This window comes from Jaculus jaculus, chromosome 1 (assembly GCF_020740685.1).
Source record: "Jaculus jaculus isolate mJacJac1 chromosome 1, mJacJac1.mat.Y.cur, whole genome shotgun sequence".
Lineage (NCBI taxonomy): Eukaryota > Metazoa > Chordata > Mammalia > Rodentia > Dipodidae > Jaculus > Jaculus jaculus.
The window spans coordinates 314235092-314260549 of record NC_059102.1 but is presented as its reverse complement, the minus strand read 5'-3'; the positions used below and the strand labels follow the sequence as shown (position 1 = coordinate 314260549).

Here is a 25458-nt window from a genome sequence, read left to right as displayed (position 1 = left end):
ACCTGGGCATCTTGAGAATGTCACTATGAAGGCCTGTTCTCACACTGCTATTGCCCAAGCACTGCCCTCTTGGGTCCGCAGTGTGGCAGGGACTCTGGGTCCCCCCTGTCCAGGAGTAGAGTCACCCGTTTGGAAAACAAAGGCCATCTGTACAAGGTCTGTGAGCTGGCTGGGCCCAAAGACAGGGCCACTGTGCAGGTGAGTCCAGCTCCTGAGAGGCAGCTCTGCCAGAGAACTGCGGGAACGTGCAGGCGTGTTGACGCAATCTTACTCTTAGGACCCCAGAAGCTGAGTAGACAGCGGGCTTCCTGCAGTCACTTAAGCCATCACCTCACCCCTGCTTTGCCTAGTAGAGGTAGGTAAGCTCTCTTAAATCCTGCAATTCTAGGTCTTGGTAATGTCACTCCCCCCCACCCCCCAATGAAAAGAGCCTGTGCAGAAATAAAACCCTTGCTTGATGCTGTGTTCCAGGCAGAGTAACGCCTCCAGCTGCTCCGTGTTTGCTGCACGGTTCAGCCATCATGATCAACCTCCTCAGTGTGCACCGAGGAAGCAAACCGGGCTTGTGTTTTGACCTTTAAAATCCAGCCTAGAGAAAAACCCAGGCTTCTCACTCCCAACCACACCCTCACATCTACACTTGTTTTCCGTGACAAGAGATAAGCCAGATGGTGCAACAGACATGGTAGTCCCTAAATCTGCATGTCTCTCTTGGGTGAGGAGTGGTGACAGACAAGGCGGGATACACCTTTCTGCCAGCCTCCCTTGGCTGGGGCGGGGGGGGGGGGGGGGCGGTGTCAAAGAGTTGCCCAGGAGAAACGGGCCAGCCTGCTGACTGTGCCCTGGGCAGCCTCCCTTCCAGCTCCCTGCTCCGCCCTCAAGTCCCAGATCTTGCTGCTGAGGCGTGGGGGAAGCCTGCTTGTTGATGATGGTATTTTACAGGCAGGCCCTTTTTAAGCCCCTCAACACTAGGAAACAGTTCATTGCGGTGGTTTGAATTAGGTGTTCCTTCTATAAACGCATATGTTTTGTATACTAGGTTCCTAGCTGATGGCAATTTGGGAGGCAAAGTCTTATTAGAGGAGGTGTGTCACTGGGGGTGGGTTTTGAGGTTTATTAGCCCCTAGTTTGCCAGTGTTAGTTGGCACATCCTTCTGCTGATGTTTTCCACCTGATGTTGGCAAGGAAGTGATGGTCAGCCCCTGCTGACACAGAGCTTCCCCTCATGACTGTAAGCCGAATCAATACTTCCCTTCCATCAGCTGCTCTGGGTTGGGTGGTACTATATCTTATAGATAAGGGAACACAGACTCTGAGTCATTTAGCAAGTTGAAAGTCATTTAAGTAGTGCCTGAGAGGGGCACTAATGAAATCACAGAGCCATCTAGTAGGTCTTGGGCTGTTATTTCCAGGCCTGTGTTGTTCCTTACATTAAGCCACAGCTGTGACCACAGGACCACTGGTCCAAACAAATGGACTGCGTCCCAGCACACTCGGGAGATGCCTCATTTCCCAGTGGGAAGAGCTGCCTGGGGGGCTGACAAGAAGCCCCAGCCACAGCTCTGGCTCCAGATATCAGGGGGTGTCTATTTGCTGGACCCTCGCTTCCCTCAGCAGCACCAAAGCTGGTTGTCATTTCTTCGTGGAAAACCCAGGGACTGTCTTGAGTTCCACGCTCTCAGGGAAGGGCAGGAACTACAGTTCTTTGTCCCAGCCAAGGATATGGAGCAAGACGGTGGACAGCCTGTGCCAGAGAACATATAATTTCCTTGGATTCACTGGCGACAGGCTGCCCCCACCAAGCTTTGATTGCCTCTTTCTGTTCATCCAAGAGTGCTGCATGACTTCAGCTCCTGGCCCGCAGAGTTCCCATTCCTGCTGCCCTCTCCACTCCAACCTGGCCTCCCCAACTATCCTTCCCCGCTCCCCCCCACCCCCAGTCCTGCCAACCCTCCAGGCAAGGCCCATGTTGGAGAAAGACCTCCTACAAATTACCACTCTCCATTCCAAGAATCCCAACATCATCTGCAAGAACCAAAATAAATAAGCAAATCATCCATCCCCTTGGCAGTGTGGGGCTTGCTGAAAAAAAATGGGGGTGCACCGTGAGAAGAGAGTCTACCCTGGGGCTTCCTTCACCGCGTGGATTGTGCTAACTTCAGCACTGTACGCCCTGGGGGCTGGGGAGGGGCGGTGACTTGCTGAGCAAGGAGAACAGGCGTTTGGTGTGTTTGACTCGGTTTGCTGTCTGCCCTCAGGAAATCTGAGCTGAGTGCCTGAACTCACCACAGGATTTGTCATCAAGGCAACAGCTAAATTCCCCCGCTTACCCAGCTGACTGGGAAACTGCAAGCCACAGAGGGCCAGGGATGCTGGCTGCTGTAGGAAGTGGGTGGCTGGGGGTGCCAGATGGGTCCCCTTCTGATCCTCAGATCCTTGGCTCTTTGGTTATAAGCTCAGACCCTTCAGGGTGAGGCACCGTGCTGGTCAAACACATGCTTAGCAGACAGCAGCAGGTCAAGAACACCCAAAAATGAGAATCAAAATAATTTCTGAAGGGACATAACAGTTTTCCTTAAAGTCCAAAGGAGTCATCATGGGAAAAACCAGAAAATTAATGTCTTTCCCTTATACTTATCTCGTGGTTTGGAGTTGCTTTTGAGTTGCCTACTGGGGAGGCACAGACACCCCACTTTTCTATGGCTTGTTGCCTCAAGGTCCTAATCTGTCATTTTGCCTTCAGGACACATGTGCCCCAAAGTCCCCAAACCCACCACATCTGCCTGCGTGGCATCACTGTGATGAGCTTTACTGCCCAAGTGTTCAGAGCCCACAGGCTAAGAACATAGCTCAGTTATTCGAGTGATTGCCTAACATTCACAAAACTCTGGGTTGGATCCCCAGGGCAGAATAAACCAGGTGTGGTGACACATGCCTGTATCCCAGCACTTGGGAAGTAGAGGTAGGAAGAACATGTTTTTGAGGCCATATTTGGCTACATAGTAAGCTTTAAACCAGCCTGAGATACATTAGACCCTGTCTCAAAAAGAGTTCTAAGGGGCGAGAGAGATGGCTCAGTGGTTAAGGTGCTTGCCTGCAAAGCCTAACAATCTGGGTTCAATTCTCCAGTGCCCACATAAAGCCAGATGCACAAAAGTGGCACATGCATCTGGAGTTTGTTTGCAGTGGCTATAGGCCCTGGCACACCCATTCTTGCTCTTGCTCTCTCTTCTCTCTAGCTCTCTCAGCCTGCAAATAAATTAATTAATTACAAGTGTTCTGGACTGGAGAGGTAGCTTAGTGATTAGGGCATTTGCCTGGGAAGCCTAAGAACTTGTTCCAATCTCCAGGCCCCACATAAACCAGATGCACAGTGACACAGGCATGCAATACTGCACATGTGCACAAGGGGGTGCAGGTGTCTGGAGTTCTGTTTGCAGGAGCTGAAGGCCCTGGCACGCCCATTCTCTCTCTCTCTCTCTCTCTCTCTGCCTCTGTCTCTCCCTCTCAAAATAAAAAAAAATTAAAAATAAAGATTAAGAAAGTGTTCTGAGGTTATATATCCAAGCTTCAACTTGGGATTCCAGCCTCATCACGTTCTCTTTTGTTTCCCTGGCATCCTGGGGTCACTGGCGTTGCACCAACACATACTCCCCACCAAAAGCAACATGGCCAACTAACAATGGGCAGAAACCGCTGACGCCATGAGCCAAAATATGTGTCTTTTATTGATCGTCTCAGGTAATTCATTCCATTACCAAAAAGGTAACACACTCCCCAGGCTTTTCCATTTCACGGTACACAGTACCCCAGCTTTGGGGTCCTCATTGGCCCAGGCTCTGCTCAACCCACCACAGACAACTACCTGAGGGGCAGGGGATCAATCTCTCAATGGCCAAACTGGAACTCACTTCTCAGACAGCAGCACGTCATGACTCTACCACCCACTGACAGAAGACCCAAGCTATGGCTCTGTGAAGCGCTGCTGCCCCTGGCTGCCCAGAGACCCCCTCACAGAGCTGCATCCAGACCTGCCTCCCAAGAGTGCTCCACAGGTCTTGCCAGCAGAATGTACTTGCCTCTTCCCTGTTCTCAGATTCCTTCCCAACTCACGCCTTTACTCACTTCTTTACTATGAAGTTAGTGGGTAAACTAGTGTGTTTCACGGTAATATATTTAACCACTGCTACTTTAAGAATTTAATGTTAACTAGAGCTAAAAGTAAAGGCATTCAATGAGGAGGCATTTTTATATAGGCAGGTCTTGTGGCCTCACTCAAATTACATCAGACATCTTCTGCAGAGGTAGCTGTTGGCTAGGGACGCAACCACGCGGAAGGGACAGAGGTGCGAGACTCTGCTACCACTTCCCAACTAAGCCAGGACGCTAGGAACACACTGCTGGCTTTATGTCCATCTACAAGACGGGAATAGTTGCCTGTGCCTGGCCCACTTTCCAGACCTGCACTGAAGACTACACAGTAATGAAAGGGTAGAATAACCGACCAAGTCATTTACAGGCAGGAGAACTACATCATCTACTGCTTCCAAGTGAGATATTTCCAAGAGGAAAAGAGGGTGCAGTCAGTAACGATGCCAGGGTAGGAGGTTTTGGAAGGACTGCTCACAGGGCAGGATGGACTGTCATGAGAAGAATGGCCTGGCACTCCAAAGACCCAGATTTGAGTCCTGGCTTCCACACTGACTCACTGAGCCTCTCTGGGCTTCAGTAGTGAGCAAAACAAGATCAAGCCCTGCTTGTCACACCCATGGGCTCTGAGAAGCTCTGCCAACAAGAGATGCTGCTCTCGCTCTGCCCTGGCTGGGGAGCGGCCTGTGGGATGCGGGGAGGATGGGGCTGTACCTCTGGCGGGGCATAGGCTGCCGCGGCGTCCCTCTGTAGGGCTGAACGGATGTCCGGCATGCTGTCTAGGATGTCCTCGGAGCAGTTTGCTTTGCCTCGCTTATTCATCTCAGTTCGAATTTCTTCCATGTCTTCTTTGATTTGTTCATTTTCCTTAGTGAGGTTTTTAGACACTTCCTGAGAAGAGAAAAAAATTTTTAAAAGGTTCTTTTAATGTGTTTTGAAGCCAGGCAGGAGGCAGCTAGCAACCACGATGCATGGAGACACAGACATGGAGATGGTGCAGGTCATGGAGGCATGAGGATGTGAGATGGCTCAGCACGGGAAGGCACGCAGACAGGGGGATGGCTCCCACCAGGGAGACGTACAGGGGGTAGCTCAGGGCAGGGGGGCACAGACAGCCAACACAAGACTGGAGTCCCTCAGTGTGCCCAGCCCAATGCCAGTAATCGCTGGCAGGTCCCCAGGTAGCATTTCCAACTCCAGGACATCCAACTGCTAGAAAAACTGCCCAGACTACCACAGCTTTCCTACTAATAGCACTGCAATGGCCAGGGTACCTGGTTCCTGCCCCATGATGACGAACAGTGCCAAAGATTTCATTCACTTGCACAAGGGAATCGGTTATTCAATGAATGAAAGGAGTTCAAAGTGATTTTAGAAGAGTTGGCCAAAAAAATTTTTTTTCCTAGTTTGCTTTTTGAACAAGCACCTTAACTGCTGAACCGTCTCCCCAGCCAGCAGTTAGCTTTTCTAATGAGCACAACCATGCCCTGTACTTTCTATTACTTACATAGGAAATGGATAGGCTGGCTTCAAACTTTCCTATCAACCCATGAAAACATCTTCCTTAAATGACCCCTCACTGGCACACATGCCAGGTTTCAGCCCTGGTTCACATCAGAAAGGGCCAAAGCTACATTTCAGTCAGCCAGTGCTGGCATGTAGCGTGCCTTCCAAGTATTTGAGGTGCAGTGAGGCAGCGAGAAAAGCCCCAGTGACCTGGGGTTCTAGTTCTGCTTGGGCTGGGTGTAGGGGAGACGGCACTGGGCAGAAACAAACCATGCCAGGAGTTTTCTGTGCCAAATATGGTGTTCAGCGTGGGCTGGAGGTGGCTTCCTGCAGAAGGTGGTATGGGTGAGGTCTGAATCACAGGACTAGAGTCTCTTTGTCATATATCTATATATCTATATATCTATATCTATATCTATATCTATCTATCTATCTATATATAGAGAGAGAGGCAAGCACAACAGACTGGCCTTTTTATGAGAGAGAGAGAGAATTGGCACACCAGGGCCTCCAGACACTGTAATCCAACTCCAGATGCATGCAACCTTGCACGCTTGCATCACCTTGTGTATCTGGCTTATGTGGGACCTGGAGAGTTGATCCTTAGGCTTCAAAGGTAAGTGCCTTAACCACTAAGCCATCTCTCCAGCCCTCCTTGCTATTTTTATAGCTATTTTTAGAGAAATGTGACTATGAAATAATCCAACTTTGACCCCATGTTAAGCTTTCCATGAAAATCTAAAAATGTCCTATGTAGCCAGGACTGGTGGTTCTGGACTATAATCCCAGCTACTGGGGAAGTTGAGTCAGGAAAACCACAAGTTCAAGGCCAACCTAGGCAACTGAGTGTCAAGATAAAAAATACAAAAAGGGCTGGGGATGTAGCTCAGTAGTAGAGCACTTACTTGCCTAGCATACATGAGGCCCTAGGTTGAAGCCCCAGTACCACAAAAAAATTAATCAACCAATTAATCAATTAGAATATTCACTGTGTGCCTGACACTACCTACACAAGACTTTCATAATAGGAGGAAAAGGTGGGGACCTCAACATAGAAGACAGACTAATCGGAAAGAAGAAGGGATTCAGTGGAGGGTGGATTTGGGAAGGGGAGAATGTGTGAGAAGGTGTGAAGGCTGGGGATTATCATGGTTTATTGTCTATACTTATGGAAGCTGTCCAAAAAGTTTAAAAAAATAAAAATAAATATTCACTGTGGTGAGGTTGGTAGAGAAAGCGGCTGTGAAGATGTGTTTGCTTTCCATCTTTTAAGGCAGACACAGGAAGTGAAAAGGCACAACGTTGCCAGGCAAGATGCTGCTAAGGTCCTGGGGGAGAGTTTTTCTGGCTTGGAGCTAGGGCGATGCATACGTCTCTAGGCAGACCATGTCACCCAGACCCTGTGGCTCCAGGGGATCCTGTCGGGGGTGTCCAGAGAAGCCCAGTGGGTGTCTGCTAAATTAACCAGGCTCCAGAACTGTCAGCCCTGCCACTTTTAGAGCATTTCATTTGGAGCCCTGGAAGGGCTCACTATGTTCTGTAGAGCTTAGGTCAAGCCAGACTCTAAATTGCACAGTTAGCAATTCTGAAAGCTAAAGTCCACAAGAAAGAGGTCCTGTTTGGAAAATATCCAGTAGTCTTACTGTGTGGGTCGTCACTCCTAACACGGGTTCTCAGAGGTGGTCAAGTGTAGTAGTTAAAACCATGAATTATGAGGGAGACTGTGTAGTTCGTAACCTACTGCTGCTCAGGATTTCCTGGTCAAGGATCTCAAGCAAACTATTCAAACCTCTTCTGTTTCCATTTCCCATCTGCAAAATGGGGGCAGTGCAAGTACTTTCCCTCTAGGTATGTAAGAGAACCAAATGAGCTAATACATTTGCATGTGACCGAGCATACTGAGAGGTTACTTTTCATAGAATGTCACAGCTGGAGTGGACTCCAGCATTTAAGCCTAACCTTTTCAAATCACAGAGGTCAGTCACTGAGGCCCACGGGAAGGATGTGATTTGCTGAATATCATTTTAAAAAATGGTGGAGATGAATCAGTGACCCAGCCTTACTCACTGGATCACTCAATAGCACCCGAGAGGGACTGGGCACCCAGCCAGCCCTCAGCAGTACAGAGTGCATCAAAGAAGTTCGTTCACTTTCAGAAAATAGAAGAGTTGCATAGGCAGAGAAACAGAAAGCTGGACTCCCACAAGTCCTCACTACTCAAAGCATGGCCAAGAGGCCAACACCATCAGCATTATGCAGGGGCTGGTTAAAAATGTCGATTCCCTGGAGAGAAGAGCAAGAGCGCTGCTTCCACGGCGAGCCCGACGACCTGAGCCAGGGAGATGGAGGAAGGCACTGTGGATTCTTGAAGTGCACCAAAGCAGAAATCCAGGAGTTGAGAGAGCTCAACACGAAAGCAGACTTAAAACACACCCACCGAGGCTCAGGGAATTTTGTGGAAGAGGGGGAGGAAAGACTGTAAGAGCCACGCGGCGGGAGGGAATACCCAGAAACGCTGCCCCTCCCCCACTCTGCACAAAGACTGCTGCACCTACAACCCATAGCCCGCAAACCCACGGTGAGCCCAGCAACCCGGCTGAGGAGGGCCCTCGGTGGAATGGGGGCAGGGAAGAAGCAAATGATCCCGACACATGATGTGTCCATACAAACTTTCTAGTCAGTTTTTAAAAAGAAAGGAAGAAATGTCAAATCCCGCCAGGCATGGTGGCGCACGCCTTTAATCCCAACACTGAGAGGCAGAGGTAGGAGGATCACTGTGAGTTTGAGGCCAGCCTGAGACTACATACTGAATTCCAGGTCAGCTTGGGCTACAGTAAAACCCTACCTTGAAAAACCAAAACATAAATAAATACAAATAAAAAATAAAGAAATGTTAATTCCTCACTGGGGAGATAGCTCAGTTGGTAAAGAAGCGCTTGCCTTGCAAGCATGAGGATCTGACTTTGGACTCCTAGTACCCACATAAATGCCAGGCGTGCCGGGTGCTCTGGTAACCCCAGTGCTGGGAGGGCAGAGACAGGCAGATTGCAGGAGCTCAATGGCCAGCCAGTCTGGCCAACCTGGTGAGTCTAGACCAGTGAGAGGTCCTGTCTTAAGGGGTGGGCTGTATACCTGAGCTTAGCCCCTGAGGTTACCCTCTGGCCTAACACACATATGAACATGCGCACATGCCTGCACTCACATTACACATGCATGGTGTGGTGGTTTAAATCAGGTATCCTCCATGAATGCCTGTGTTTTGAACGCTTGGTTCCCAGCCGATGGCAAGTTGCGAGGGGGAGGCTTGCTGAGGGAGGTGTGTTTTGGGCGGGCTCAGGCTCCGACTGCAGCTGACCGCTTGCTGTGGCAGAGGTGCCGTCCAGCCTCTGCTCCACCATCTTTCCCCTGCCATCACGGAGCTTCCCCTCCAAACAGCAAGCCAAAATAAATTCTTTCCTCCCATCAGCTGCTTCTGGTTGGGTCCTTTGTGCCAGCTATGTGAAGGTAGCTACAACCCACACACACACACACAAAATGCCGATTCCCAGGCTTTCCTCAGACCCACTGAATGAGCGCCTGTATTTAAACAAGGGCCCCGGGTGTGCAGAGCACACACGGAAATTTGAGCAATGCGCCTTAACCGGGGGAAGCTGGGGGTGACTCTGCTGGGAGACTGCAGGAGCATGCGCAAGAGGCTGTTTTGTGAGAGGTGGTTTGTGTCTTCCTGGGGCTAAGTGGCAGAGTCCCTGGGCTCATGTGGGGCTCCAGCCTTTCTGTAACCCACACGAGCCGGCTAATGCCAAAGGAGCTGGATGTGGGCAGGCTGTGACAGAGGACAAGGGGGAAAGAGACGGAGCATCTTTATTATGTGAAAGATGACCCTTGGATTCCTAAACACCCCGAAACACAGGTCCCCAATGGGGCACTCAGCGGAAGGGCACCGGCACCCACAGGTGCAGTTTTTGCCTTCTGCTCTCTAGGCCCCGGGGTCCTCTACTCATTGCTTTACAGTCTCCAACCCCCTTTCTGGTTTCAGCAAGGAGCCATTATGGTAGATTTTTTTTTTTAATAGAGGAGGACTTCAGGTAGGCCCAGAAGAGCCATATGGCTTATTCGTCTAGGGGAACAGCTGCCTGAGAAAACAGCAGTCCGGGGACCGCATCACCTTGCTGGACTGAGCCAGCTGGTGTCCCCAGGGCATCAGCAGTAGCTGCCCCTCTGGGGCCACCTCCACTCAGCCACTTCTACCAATGGGATGTGGCCCTCCCTGGGCTCTGCAAGGGCCTTTTGTGGGGTGTTTCTCAGGAAGTGTGGGGCATGCTGCCCACATGGGATGCTCGAGATCCTGTCCTGGCAGATGAGTGAACCCCGTGACCTCATGCCTCAGGCTCTTCCCCTCTGGGACAGCTGCAATGGTGACATATATAGTGTGGGCAACTTGGCTCATGGGCAGGGCTTGCTCTGTGGCGGGCAGGGTGCCTGTCTGGTAGAGAAGCCAGCATACCACATGACCCCCGCCAAGGGTCCTGGTGCTATGAGGGGGAGAGTGGTGAGGAGAGATGAAGAACGGGCAGCTAGAGGGCTGGGGCAGCAGGCTGGATACAAAGACTTGAAAGCTTTTAAATGAGCCTCTGGACTCGGCAGAGCCAAGGAACCAGGAGGTGCTCAAAGAACAAAGCCACGTGCTGGAGCGCCATGCAGTGGGGCCCGCAAGGGCACCGGCTGCAAGCAAGTCCAAGCAGCCGGGTGGGGGCGGGGTTGCTCACTGCCGCCTGATGCAGACACCAGACAAAGGAACCCTGCAAGCTGGGTGGGGTGCCTGGGCAACACTGGGGGTGCAGCTGGCAGGGAGCATGGGACACTGGCCAGCACACGTTTTCCACAGTTGGTCATTAAATTATGGAAGCCAATGCACCCATCTCTGCAGACCGGCAAAGTGGAAATGGGGAAAGGGTACCCCGTGGGCACTGATTCTACCTTGATCTTGTGCAGCTCTTGGACAAGTATGGCCATGCCTGGGTAAGATACTCAACGTCAGTCGAAACCACTGGGCTGTGGGGGAAAGGTGACCATAGTGCAGAGCTCTGGCAAGTTCTCAATGGCCTTGTTTTTCTCGCCAGAGTCCAGAGCAGCGTACACAAGGAAGACGCCAGTGGTAGATGCCAAGATAAAGCCACACCCCAGTCACAACCTCACCATGTAACCATGCCACGCCAGTGACAAAGCTGCTCTAGACCCTTCCCCGACCCCCAGAGAACGAAGGAATGATGGCACCCAATTTGCCCCGGCTTCCCCTGGAGAATGGACAAAGGAGTTACATAGAGCACAGTGCCCGCAGTAAAAGAGTGCTGCAGGTGGCGGGAGTGGCCTGACCCTTGGGGTGACGGTAGCCGGCAGGCACATGAGCAATGAAGAAGCACTATGGTTGGTGTGACTGGGGCACGGGGCAAAGCAGGAGCCGCAAGGTGCACTAAGGGGGAGACTGAGCCGCACTGCAGGTAGGGCAGACCTTGTCCCCAAGTCAGGCAGCAGATCCCTGGCACTACATCCAAGAAGGCTGTCTGGAAGGTTCTGTGGGAGTTAGGTCCTATGACAGATGGCTAATGCGCACCAGGCACAGGTGCAGACAGCAAGCCTGCAGGCAGAGGGATGTAGGAATGTTGTGAACAACTGCTGGGGTGACTGGGTTCATGAGGCGAGAGCTGGAAGTTCCTGTCAGTTTATCCTGCCCTTGTCCCTCTGAGCCCTCCAGGACACAAGTAGTACCAAATGGCCAGGGATAGCCACCCCAGCTGACAGCTGTCCCCCGGCCTCTGCTAAGAAGGCTGGAGGGGAGAGCAGCTGGAAACAGCTGGTGCTCCTGATGGCAGCAGCAGCAGGCCCTGGCCCAATCCATCTGACCGCAGCTGGTGGGGAAAGTCGGCCTGGGGTGAGCCGCCAGCTGCTGCGTTAAATCCATCCGCGGCCGAACAGCTGCTGAACATCCACTGTGCATCAGGTGCTGCTGGGCCAGGACTGGGGAACAAAGAGCACTTAGATCTGGCTGCCCTCAAAAGGTCCCCAGCCTGGAAGGAGAGTCAGACAAGTACAAAGAAATCTCCGGCCCCTGGAGATGAATTTCTGTGTTAAAGGAACCCTGATTCCCTATCCAAAACCAAGATCCCTCACGTCCTGGCAGCTTTAAGCTGTTCCCAAGCCAGCAGAAGGAAGGCTGACTCTGACACCTTTAGCCAAGAAGAAAAGCTTACATTCCAATGGCAAATTAGATTTGAAACATATATAACCCCAGGAGAGGTAATATATTGGCTTGAACTCATATTATGATGTAAATTGAATTAGGTAATGTTAAAGCTGAAATGCATCTTAAAACCATTATCTCTGACCTTCTGCCTTTTCAAAGAAGTCACTGCAAGCAGGCCAGGCTGAGCAGCCTTCCTCTCCAAGAAGGCTGCACCTGAGAAAGGGGTGGTGAAATGACTGCGTAACCCTGCCACAGAAGCAGGTTTGACGGAAGAATAAGCACTGGGGGTGTTTTGATGAGGCTTGAAGTCTGGTGGGAGGGAGAGTTGGAAAAGAGACAGCTCCCCTAAACTCACTGCCAGGCTTGCACAGGTGAAGATTACATTTTCCTATTCGTCAGTGAAAAAGATATATCCCCAGGGTCAGGAATATTCCTTTGGTCTTGCCTTCTGGACCAGAATCACAGAAGCCACTGGCTCTTCAGGTCTGGGGGAGGACCTCCGCAATTCTGGGCCAGTATTCTGTGGAGGGGCCATTCTGAGCCCGGAAAACCCACCCACAATGCTCATGTGCCCGTGGGCAGGGTCCATATACTGCAGCATGCAAATACAAAAGAACGAGTCACACACACAGAGGGGGAGGGCTCCAGAAGAGAGCATCTTCAGAAAGCTCGGAGGCACGCGTACACTTTGTATCGCTTCTGTTGTTGTTTGAAAGAGGGCCTCGTGTAGCCCAGGCTAGCCTTGAACTTGCTATGTGGCTGAGGAGGACCTTCAGCTCTGACCCTCCTGCTCCCACCTCCTAAGTGCTAGGATTCCAGCTGTGCACCACCATGCCCAGTGGGTATGCACGTATTTAAAGAACACGGCAGGGGCTGGAGAGATGGCTTAGTGGTTAAGGCGCTTGCCTATGAAGCCTAAGGACCCAGGTTCGATTTTCCAGGTCCCACGTAAGCCACATGCACGATGGTGGCCCATGCATCTGGAGTTCATTCGTTTGCAGTGGCTAGAGGTCCTGGCGTGCCCATTTTCTCTCTCCCTCTCTCTGTCTCTAACAAACAAATAAATACAAAATAAAAGCTTGTGCCGGGTGTGGTGGTGCACACCTTTAATCCCAGCACTAGGGAGGCAGAGGTAGGAGTATCACTGTGAGTTCGAGGCCGCCCTGAGACTCCATAGTGAATTCCAGGTCAGCCTGAGCTAGAGCGAGATCCTACCTCAAAAAACCAAAACATAAATAAATAAATAAAGTAATTAATTAAAAAAGAACATGGCAGGACAGCCTGAGCTAGAGTGAGACCCTCCCTTGGGGGAGGCGGGGGGAGGACATGGGGATACACAGCCACACAGATACCCAGCTATAGGCATATCCAAATTCTTATAAAGAGACACTTCTAGGTGTTCTAGAACCAAGGAGGATTGGGAGGGGGGATACACAAAGATTTGGAATGTTTATGGGAATGCCTTAATCCAGTTAGAGTCTTGGTGCCAAGGCTAGTCTAATGATCCTCCCTCCTTGGTTTTCTATGCTTTGGTCATGGAGCTGCTCCTGGAAGTAGTATACAAGTGCCCCAGCCCATATGTCTAGGCCTGTGGCCTTTGGCATCCGTTTTTAGGCCTAGAAGTCTTTGGGCCTTGGATGTACTTGGAGCTCAAGATGAAAATCTTCTGCTTGAGTTGAATGAGTTCCACACTTGGGACTATGGAAAGGAATGTCTAACCCTCATCTTCCCTGGCACCTCTGCTCTGCCCACGCCCTCCCACTGCCAACACCCTGTGCATACTTCCTGTGCCCTCTTCCCTTCCCCTTTCCAGCCACCAGCAGGACAGGGTCCCCTTGGGTCTACCATTCTGAAGGTTCTTGATGTTTCTTCTTTCTGGAAGTTCTAAAAACAGGTGCATGCATTTCAGGCCTCCCTCAAGAGTATTTCCTATTGGAAAGATGGTCTGGGGTTCAGATTTTGGAGCTCACTGAAATGGCCTTACTGCAATATGCTCTCCGAACTGAAAAAACATCCGTCTGATAGCATCAAGTGTTGGTGAAGGCATGGAGGGACTTTCGTATTCTGCCTAGAGGGAGTGTGAACTAGCACACTCACGTGGGAAGGGAGCACAGCCCTGTCTCCTGAAGTCCTAGGTCAGCCTCGTGAATGACTCACTAGTCCCTGAGTCAGAGGCCATAGAGAAATGCAAATGTGAATTGTCCTGGGGCTGTCCCTATGCAGGGACACTCAAGAAACTGGAAACAATCCACATATCTATCATCACTAAATGGGAAAACAAACTGGAACAAAATGGAAAAATAAACAGCATTATGGATGAACCACATGACACAAAAACAATATGTCCAAATATTTAAAACAAAACGAGTGATTAATAGTCCAGCATACTGTGCTTGTGTGTGTGTACGTGTGCACACGTACACACAAACAGTCTTACACGCACCAAGATACACACATGACTCTGTGGGATTCTATACTTTCAAAGTGCAAAACCATCCTATTAGGACCCATTCTTTTGTTTGTTTGTTTTTTTTTTTTTGTTTTTGGTTTTGGAGGTAGGGTTTCACTCTAGCCCAGGCTGACCTGGTATTCACTGTGTAGTCTCAGGGAGGCTTGAACTCGCAGTGATCCTCCTCCTTCTGCCTCCCAAGTGCTGGGATTAAAGGTGTGCGTCACCACACCGGCTTCTGCTTTGATGTTTATCATCTTCCTCAGTTTACTTTTTAGGTTTATCCTTTAAGAATGGGTCCTAGTCAGGCATGGTGGTGCACGCCTTTAATCCCAGCACTCAGGAGGCAGAGGGAGGAGGATCGCAGTGAGTTGGAGCCATCCTGAGACTACAATAGTGAATTCCAGGTCAGCCTGAGCTAGAGCAAGACATTACCTTGAAAAACCAAAAAAAAATTCAAGTCGGGAGAGCAGCTCCTCTAGGGGAGGGGTGAGTGGGGTGAGGGCATGGGTGCTTTGGGGGTGCCTTAGCTTCACTGTCTTCTTGAATGGGAGGGGCTCCCCGCATGTTTTCCTTCACAGTACGCTGTCCGGGCCGTCCGTTCTGCGTTTGTGCTGCTTGCTCTTGCACCGTTTGAAACAAAAGCTGAACCAAAATCATCCCCACTAGGCAGAGCTGAGCTGGCAGAAAGGACTTTACTAAGAGTGAGGCTCTGATCAGCTCAGATTCCATTGCTCTCTTCCTCCTTCCTCTTGCATCTCCAAATGAAGTTTCCATCCCTACATCCTCCTATATGCCCAAGGCAGATGCGCATACATGTGCCCATTTATACTGCCAAGCACAGACCTGCCTCTGGGCAAAAAAGCCCTACATTCTGACCCCCTTTGGTCTCGTCTGACCTCCAAAGAACTCTCCTTGGGATACAAGAATATGCAAGGCCTAGGGAGTAGAATTTCACTTCTCTTCCTCCTACAGAGCCTGGCTGGAGAGGCAGTGTTTTTTTCCATTTACTGGACATTCTGCCTTTCCAATTACTATACACCCCTGTCAGCTAGACGGAGCCTGATCCGACCTCAGTCTGATACAGTGCTCTCATCAACAGGCCCAAAAACTCTCCTGTCACAGCACCCTGACACCTAGGATTGTCTGGTTTGGGGGAAACCTTCCATGGAATGGGTCCTTCCCCAATTCAACTATGATCCCACTTAATGGGACATGTGGGATACAGCCGCAGTTCTGCCTAGAAATTCCTTTGGAATTTTTAAGTTCTGCTTAGGAAAAACTGACGCTTACTGGGCAGACAACAAGAGCTTGAAGGAACTTCTGAGGTTGATTAGAAAGAGCCCTGGCCTGGCACCAGAAGGCTTGAGCTCCAGCCCTGTGCTTTTTTACACTTGATCTCAGGCAAGCCGTGGAATTTCCTGAGGTCTCACATTCTACCCACTCACAGGAACAAATTGCTAAATGTATATGGAATGCTTTAAGCACTGTAAAACACTATACAAATACAAGGATTATTATGAAAGTGCAACACTGGCTACTAACCATTCAACAGTTTTGAAAAGAGTTGCTCTCGTCACCATCACTATGATTATTTGAAACAAAACCCCAGGTGTACTGAGCTCCTGCACACGTGCGCTATCCTGCTGGGCACTGACCACATCCATCCCTCCCGCTCCTGCCCTCAGCTGGAGGAGGCTCACCTGCTGGGAGGGGCTGGAAATGGGCTGTGGCCCTTGAGCAGCATCCAGCCCACTGGCCTCCTCCAAGACTGTGGGTGCCTGACCTTGGCCTGTGAGCACTGTACTCCTCCTCAGAGAACTTTCCCAGGCTATGTTCTCTAGACAGAACGAAAACTGTGTGGCTGCTAAAGCCAGGCAAAAGCAGAAGTGGCCATCACCTTGTTCTTATAGAAAGGTAATGCTTTCTTAGGAAATATTTTCTTAAACCTGGGCATGGTGACTTTAATCCCAGCTCTTTGAAGTTGAGGTAGGAGGACCCCTATGAGTTCAAGGCCAGCCTGAGCTAAAGTGAGTTCCAGATCAGTCTAGACTACTGTGAGACTCTGCCTCCCAAAGAAAGTAAGAAAGAAGAGACAGAGAATGAGAGAGGTGGAAAGAGGGAGGGAAGGAAAGGAAAGAAGAGAAAAAGAAATGCTTCCTTTAGGGGCCATCCCATCTTTTGGACAACTCTGAGGGATTCTGGGAACAGAAGTACTTTCCAGGCCTGGACCCTCCTTTGACTCCTTCTGAACTCATCTAAATAAGCCAGAAAGGAATTGCAATTACAGGAGAGAAATCCAGACTTGCATGGAGGCCTCTGGGAGCGGGATGGTGATGTTCATTCTCAGACTTATCACTAAGGCTGTCAGTACTGAGGAAAGATCTAAGATGCCACATAGCCTAGTTCTCCAGGGGACCTGATGGGTCCATGTGGCCATCTTGCCTGTCTACAGACCCCAGGCTGAAGAACCCTGACTCCTCTCGTCACAGATGGTAACTAATTATATGGTAATTAAAGTGATAATGAACCTTCCAACTCTCCCAGAACAAGGGCCATATTCCAAAACACTTCATCATAGCATGGAAGGGTCCAAACTTAAGGGTGGGTAGAGGAGGAACTGGGGTTCATGAGATAAGCCTTGTTATATAGCCCCAACAGGCATTGAACTCATGATCCTCCTACCTTTGTTTCCCAAGGGCTGGGATTAGAGGCATGTGCCACCATCTCTGGCTTTCTGGAAACACTTTTAGGAGTGGAGGATGTGTGTTAGAACATGCCAGAGTACGACAGCGGTGTTTCGTCATCTTTGCCCCAGCTTTTCTAGCACAGCATGCTAAAAATGTTCGCCCCCAATCTCTTTAGTCAAAATCCAATTTCATATGTAATTTAATAATTCTGAAGTAGTTCTGTCATGACTTCCCCAACAAACATACAAAGTACATAGGACACTATTCCCACTTCACAGATGGAAAACGGAAGATATGGCTGATTAGTAATGGCAGACACAGAGTAACACCCTCAGTCTGGTGCTCTTTCTGCCATAAGTATAGAGCCTTCCGTTTTTTATATCCCACTTCTGCCAACCACCCATGGAACCTCAGATCCTCCATGACAGGCCCTCAGAAGACTTTTTTTTTTTTTTTTGAGGCAAGCTCAACAGATTGGCTTTTCTTTTTTCAATGTGCGTGTGCAAGAGAGAGAATTGGTGTGTCAGGACCTCAGCCACTGTAATCGAACTCCAGACACACGTGTCACTTTGTGTGCATGTGTGACCTTGAGTGCTTGCAGTACCTTCTGTGTCTGGCTTACGTGAGACCTGGAGAGTTGAACATGGGTCCTTAGGCCTTGCAGGCAAAATGCCTTACTGCTAAGCCATGGCTCCAGCCCAAAAGACCACTTATAAAGGAGGAATACTAATGTGCTTACAGCCATGGCATTATTAAATCCATCGCATAGGGTAGCACTCTGACAATGAATCAAATAGATTGCTGCTTGCAGCAGCAGCTCTCTGGGTAGCTGTCTAAGATGCCAGTCAGCAGAACATATCTGTACCTTCTTCTCATTAGTCTGAATAAGGAGCATTACTTTTCTTTTTTTAATATTTTTTTTGTTCATTTTTTATTTATTTATTTGAGAGCGACAGACACAGGGAGAAAGACAGAGGAAGAGAGAGAGAATGGCGCTCCAGGGCTTCCAGCCTCTGCAAGCGAACTCCAGACGCGTGCGCCCCCTTGTGCATCTGGCTAACGTGGGACCTGGGGAGCTGAGCCTCGAACCGGGGTCCTTAGGCTTCACAGGCAAGCGCTTAACCACTAAGCCATCTCTCCAGCCCGAGCATTACTTTTCTGGTGACTAATTTATTTCTCATTTGGATATTAAGCATTATAGCAACAAAATGGTATCAACAATATTATTATGTCTATCACTACTCCTAACTTGCACCATCTTCTCCCACCAGCTATGCAGCTCTGTAATGTGACAATTTTGGCTATGAAAATGATACTGCTTGTCAGTCCTCTTTGGTATAAGCAGCCTCAATGACCAAAAGACCATTATTTGTGAGTGGCCACTTTGATATCTTCTTTGTCTAAAATAGATGATATGGATGAAGGTGCGTGTACACGCATGCGCCCCCCCCCCATGCATGCACACGCTAGGATAGTTAAAAGAAAAACAAGGGCTGGAGAGATGGCTTAGTGGTTAAGATGCTTGCCTTCAAAGCCAAAGGACCTCGGTTCAATTCCCCAGTACCCACGTAAGCCAGATGCACAAGGTGGTGTATGCATGTGAAGTTTGTTTGCAGTGGCTGAAAGCCCTGGTGCATCCATTTTTCCCCCCTACCCTCTTTCTCTCTCTCTCTCCCTCCCTCTTTCCCTCTCTCAGACAAATAAATAAATAATAAATAAAAGAAAAACCAGAGTAAGCAACAATAAACCAGAGCTGGGGTTTTGGCTCAATGACACTAAATGCCAAGAGTGAAGCCCTTGGCTCTGGGTTTGATCCCCAGCACCATAAAAGGAAGAAAGAGAAGGAAGAAAGAGGAAAGAAGGAAAGAACTAATAACTGTATACTCAGGATGAGGTGATTCCATCTTAAAATGAGAGACAAACCTCACAGTGGCTGACAGTTACCTACACAAGACGTGAATAACAGGAGGGACAAAAATTATGACATTAAAATAGAAGAGAAACTAGTTGAAGAGAAAAAGAAATTCAGGGCTGGAGAGATGGCTTAGCAGTTAAAACACTTGCCTGCAAAGCCAAAGGACTCAGGTTCAATTCCCCAGGACCCACATAAGCCAGATGCACAAGGTGGCACATGTGTCTGCAGTTTGTTTGTAGTAGCTGGAGGTCCTGGCACACCCATTCTCTCAGCTCTCCCTCACTCACTCTCTCAACTAAATAAATAAAAATTTAAAAATATTAAAAAAGAAATTCAATGGAAGTGGGATTTGACAATGGAAAAGGGGTAGGTGGTGGGAGGGATTATGATCATTTATATATACAGTTTATGTTTATGGAAGTTGTCCATAAAGTTTTTTAAAAAAAAACAAAACACTAGAGATGGGCTGGAGAGATGGTTAAGCGGTTAAAGTGCTTGCCTGCAAAGCCAAAGGACCTCGATTTGACTCCCCAGAACCCATGTAAGCCAGATGCAAAAAGTGGTGCATGCATCTATAGTTTGTTTGCAGTTGGTGGAAGCCCTGGCACACCCATATTCATTCATTCTCTCTCTCTCTCTCATAAATAAATAAAAATAAATATTTAAAAAAACTAAAGTCAAGGTGCTTATTGTAGTTTTACATTTCAGTTAGTTCTAAGTTTTCTGGAAATCAAGGGGAAAAAACCAGAAATACATTGTTATATGATGCCAATAGATTAGAAGAGGGTAGTTATACCTGTACTTTACTGACTGTCACCAGTAATTTGGCATAATTTTGGATGAAGGTTTTATGTTTTTTATGTCCAAAAAAATGGAATGAATTAGGATGGCCTGAAGTCTAGTTAGAGCATATGCTTTCTAATATATACAACGGTACGTTCGGTCCCCTTTGGGGCTTGACTGAGAGAAAGATAGTGAGCCCAGAATCATCCTTACCTCCTCCAGCTTATCCACTCGCCCCACCAGTTTGGTGGTGACTGAGTGCAGCTTCAGGAGATCCAGGCCGTAGAAAGCTCCTTCCAGCATGTCTATAATCGTGGAGAGCTGAGAAACAAGAGCAAGAGGTTAGTGCCAAACTTGCACAAGGGAAGCTTCCTTTCAGATCTTCATGTTGGAAGTCTCATGGGAAGCTAGTATCCAGTAATTAAGAGGTGGCCCTCAGAAACACATCTGTGCAAGTGGGCACATAGGGAAGCCCCAACCTTCAAAATTGTTTGGGCAAGCAAATGGGAGTAACTCTACAGGAACAAGTAAGTTTGGGGTCTGGATGTCTTTGTAGACTATTTGTGCCTCTATTATGAAGTTGGTCAGTTGCTGGAACATTTGTCTTTCTTACTAGACTGTAAGCTGCTTTGCGCCTCCTCCTTGCTGTTCCCTCAAGGTGTGTAGCAGAGTCCCTGGCTGTAACAGGTGATCTGCGAATATTCAGCACCATGGATACAAACGTCAACACCCTGAGTATATGCTGCTGAGACCCTTACCCTCACTGTCTACTGGCACCAACCCATTTTTCTTTAGCACCAGAAACCAAAGGGATCTGGAGTACAAGAGACTCGGTGGCCACGTTTGAGATAGCAACCTGCCACAGGGCATGCAACCTTCTCATATTTTCCCAATACTGTCCCCCTGCCAGGACAGAGCCCCCAGGGAAGGTGGCTCTGGCAGTGTCCAGGACCTATAGAGTTCAGGCAAAGAGGCAGGTGAGAGATGCTGACATGGAGCCTCCCTGCCAAGGACCTGCCCTTGGGAGAGAGCGCTGGACTGTACTTTTGCCATCTCTTGTACCCACTCGTCTTCTAGCTTTGCTTCCACACGAAGAATTCCATGCAGAAACACTCAGGTCTCCACCCTAGAGGAAGACAGCTGGGTCGTGCGTAAGAGCCGCAGCTGGTTAATATGGGCTGTGATGATCTTCTGATGCCTATTAGAAATTTTGCCCGATATGGTTCCAGGCATTCCCCCAAAGCCCAATTTTGGAACTGAATGACTGTGGCTCTTGGTGCAGAAAGCTGCCTCTCTGAGCCACAGGGCTAAATCCTAGGATATGCTCCATTCCATTAAACACTACTGTGTTTAAAGAGATGCCAGTGGTTCCCACTCAGTGAGCGAGTGCCAGGTGCCAGGCCCAACAGGAGGGCATCACATGACCCTTCATTCATTTACACAGTCAGGCTTCACAACCGTCAGGCATGGTACCAACTACTCAATAATTGCCATCTTGTTGACGCTCACAGCCCCTCACAGTAGATATTATTCCCACAGGTCATGCAGCGATGACTGGGACTCAAGTGTCTGGTGACCTCACATGCAGAATCAGCAATGCCTTCAGCCAACCCCGGGGCTGCCCATATAGGGCCTGAGTTTCTTCATCGTACAGTGCATGAGCACAGGTTCAATGTGGTGACCTGGCAAAAGCAGGTCACCCCAACAACGGTGCCAACTATCCAACTCTTCCATGTACATGCAGGCTGGCAGTAAAATTGCGACAATGATTTTCCTGGAGAACGCTGAGTTCTTTTGGCCAGATGGGCCTGGCAGCTGCTCCTAGGCCTGGCCTTGCTGTATCCATAAGGAGGGGCGGGTATGCTGCTCTCATTTCTCTCTCTGACTCCAGAGCATCAGCCTCAGATCCACACACAGACTCTCTGTGCCCAGTTGCCGGCTTGTGGACTCATGGTTCCTCAAAATGGCTTCTCACCCAGGGTGCCATCTCCCACCCCCTCCGCCCGCCTGCCCCACCAGCGCCTACCTTCAAGTCACGGCTGTCCGCCTCCCGCAGCTTCTGGAGCCTGAAGTCTCCTTCACAGGGATTGAGGGCAGATGGGGGAGCGACACAGGCACACTTGCAGGATGAGCCTGAGGTGATGGTTTCCACGGTGTAGAAGTCTTCCTTCTTGGATGCCCCCTCATTGATCCTTTGGCAGGCATCTCTGCCCAGAGGTCTCACCACACACTTGCATTGACAGTCAGAGCCCTCAGACACAGCCTTGACCTTGTCATAGTCTCCCAGCAACTAGAATCAGACAGAAAGAGTGAGTTGGAGATATGAAAAGGCACATTCAAGGAGGTGTTTCTTTTACTTTGTCATGTGTCCTCCCCAGCCAGAGACCTTGGACAACTCAGAGCTATAGGTCATCTCTGCAACTGCTGACCTGGGCTTTTCCCTGAAGGCACTCCAGCCTTCCATCATTTAAAGGGAGGAGGGGAGAGCCCGATCATTCTTTCAATTGTCCTTGCCCATAGCTAAAACCCAGGCTTACATTTGAAAAGGAGTTGCAAGGGGCATTGAAAAGTTGCACTTGGGCTGGAGAGATGGTGCAGTGGTTAAGGAGCTTGCGTGCAAACCCAAAGGTCTGGAGGTCCATTCCCCAGGACCCACATAAGCCAGATGCACAACGTGGCACATGTGTCTGGAGTTGGTTTGCAATGGCTTACAGGTCCTGGTGTGTCCATATTCAGCCTCTCAATCTCTCTCTCTCATAAATAACTAAATAGAAAGGCAGGCCTTCACATTTAAGGATGACAGGCTTTTCATTCACTGAACACTTACTGAGTACCACCTGGGACCAGTGGGCAGTACATGGACAGAAGTGATGGGCCAGTCAGCCTGCTCCCAAAACTCCTAGAGCATAAGGCAGATAAATAAGTCACCCAGTCTAGACTGTGCTAAGTGCCCCCGCAGAGCAGAGATAAAGTGCTGTGGGAGCTGAAAATGGGCCCACCTGGGAGCCAGGGAGGACTCCTCGGAGGAGGAAGTGGTATTTCATGTGAGCCTTGAAGAAAGGGTGATAACTGCAGAATGGGAGCTGGCAAACAGCAACAGGTCCAGAAGTCAGGAAGGTTTATACAGCCTACCGGTTTCTTTAGCTCCTCAAGTAGCTTCTGAACTCAAACCCCAGGCCAAACCCAAGAGAACAAACTGGCTGTGTCTGCTGCGGCTACAATGCTAAACATTTCCTTCTGGGCACTTGCTCCTGCCAGCCTCCCCACGCAGGAAGACACACAACAGCGGACTCTGCAGCCCCCACTTGGGAGGGAGTACCACAGTTCATCCTCAGCCGCTCTATAGCCCCGAAGCCAGGCTTCCTTCCTAACCAGGCTCAGAGGTTCCCTTCAATTGACTTGTGTGCCCAGCAGGCAGACTTGGAGCCTGAGTGGGAATGTTCCTTGGGATGCTGTTGGGGAGGGGGGCGGGGAAGAAGGCATGTAATGTTTTCCCTGCAAAGGTTGGGTTTCTTCTAACACTAACATTTACTTTAGGGTTGTTGTCAACCACAAAAGGACCAGTGGAAGAAGGCAGAGTAGCTTAGGGTGACTTAGGCGGTCGGGTTCTCCATGCTGATAGTAAACTGTGGCTGTCTGCTTTCTGAAAGGCTGCTGTGCGCGTGATTCCTATGCAACCCTGCTCTGAGAACCCTGGGTGGGTTCCTTCCTTTCAGGAGGCTCGGGTTTCAGGCAAGCTTTTGTTGATGGTATTCCAGAGACTCAATGGGAGGGGTTTTCAGTCTTTCCAATTTAAAGGTCAGTGTGAGGTTGTGGGTGGGCACAGAGCATATGTTAGCATAATTATTCAAAGAAGAGTGAGACCAGTATTTGATCAACCCCAAAGCAGGAGTGACAGCTCCTTCTGCAGGAAGGAGACAAGACCCAGACAGAGGGCCGAGCGGAGGTGCAGGCAATGTTCTCGGCATCCTTCACTCGCCCCAAGGACTATGGTGACGCCCACTGCACATCAGCATGCCAGCTCTGGAGAGCACAAATACCACAGTCATGAGAGAAGCATCCTTAATAGGCCTGAGAGCTGGACTGAAGACTGTCGGAAGCTGGGGTTAGCCCCTCGGTGGTCCTCAACTACAGAGGGGGTGGCAGGGCCTTGAGGCTTCAGTCAGCCATCACTATCATTGGTCAATGGGCCCCCACTTCCAGTTGGCCAGACCCCTGTGCGTCTGCGTTTTTCCCACACAGCCCAGCACACCAGGTCTTGACATCATCTCTGTGTTGCAGTCCCCTCATGTGGGTCACATATGCTGCAGCTCTGTCTTCACCCCATGCTTCTGCCTGGGTGTCTCTTCCCAGACCACAAGTCGTCTCCCATGGGTTATGCCATCTGCCTCCCGTCCAACGTACCCCCCTGTTGACACATTCCAATTCTGATAGGCAGTCACATAGACAAGAAGTACTTTTCACAACTTTTATACCACAAGCACAAACTTTTTCTTTTCTTCTCAAAGAGTGTATGGAGTCTTCCTTTCCCTCTTTTCTTATGATTTGGTAACCTTGAAAGACCCCAGCTGGGCGTGGTGGCACACGCCTTTAATCCCAGCACTCAGGACACAGAGTTAGGAGGATCACCATGAGTTCGAGACCACCCTGAAACTACATAGTGAATTTCAGGTCAGCCTGGGCTACACTGGCACCCTACCTCGAAACACCAAAAGGAAAAAAAAAAAAAAAAAAAAGAAAGAAAGAAAAGAAAAGAAAGACCCCACAATTTGGAGAGTTGATTATTTTAAAAAAGCCAGGTGTCGTGGCCCACCCATGTAATCCCAGCGCCAAGAGGATCAAGCACCAAGACATCACCAGGACAGGAGAATTAAGAGTTCAAGGCCAGCCTTGGCTACCCAGAGAGTTGGGAAGCCGACCTACGTGAAACTCTAACAACAACAAAACGAATACGCTCTGATAAATAAGAAGCAAAGACCCTTCCCGTTAGTAACGGAGAGCAGAGCAGCTGCCCACAACCGCTGCATCCAGGTCCAGCAAGAGGTCCAGCAGGTGATTCCTCACCCTACCTGAGATAAAACGTTCTCCTGGTTGTCCGCCTCGTTTTGCAGAGTCTCGTCCTCCTCGGTGGGCGCCACGGTTGGCACATCAGGGGGCTCGCTGGATCCTGTGGGGGGCGTGCTGGACCCCCAGATTCGTGCCACGACCAGAGCAAAGCAGAGAACTAGCGGCAGAGGCTTGGCCATGAGGGATGCGCCAACAGGGACCTCAGCCCCTTCCAGAGAGAGACCTGCTTGGGTCAGGGGTGTCTCCAAAAGGCCGAGGTTGGAAAGGTGTCTTCCCCGCAGCCTGCGTGCGAGTGGCCGCTCGGAGCGCCGCCGTGGGAAGCTAGGGACGGCTGAGCGGGGCCAGAGGGTGGTGCCCGGCGACCCTGAGCATCTCCTTCCCGAGCCTGCAGCCTTAGATCCCCGAGAGCCGGCCGGGGAGGCGGGCGCGGTGCGCGCTCAGGTGCAAGGCCGGCGGGCGCCGGGAGCTCCGGGACGCGCGGGGAGGCGGCGCGGGGCGGACCGCGGCGGCGCGAAGGGCGAGCGGGCGCGGCTGGGCGAGGGCGCCGGGGAGCGGGGCTGGCGCCGGGGGAGGGCGGAGCCTCTATTGTGCCGGGCGGCGAGATGCAGCCAGTGACGGCGCCGAGGAGCAGGAGGAGGTGGAGGAGGAGGAGGAGGAG

General features: G+C 50.1%; 1 protein-coding gene across 3 annotated transcripts in view; it reads right to left on the bottom strand.

Moving 5' to 3' along the window:
• The window catches only part of Olfml2b (olfactomedin like 2B), a 44829-nt gene extending 19585 nt beyond the window's left edge, over window positions 1-25244 (bottom strand). For 2 of the 3 annotated variants that reach the window (XM_045137989.1, XM_012949830.2), the window contains exons 1-4: window positions 24803-25244; window positions 21760-22023; window positions 19947-20054; window positions 4864-5040 (exon numbers count right to left, since the gene is read on the bottom strand). In XM_045137989.1, the coding sequence (XP_044993924.1) occupies window positions 4864-5040; window positions 19947-20054; window positions 21760-22023; window positions 24803-24979 (726 nt within the window). In that variant the 5' untranslated portion in view covers window positions 24980-25244. The remainder of the gene's footprint in view (window positions 1-4863; window positions 5041-19946; window positions 20055-21759; window positions 22024-24802) is intronic. The other variant, XM_004663281.2, reaches the window with a different exon arrangement.
• Window positions 25245-25458: the final 214 nt, after the last annotated feature.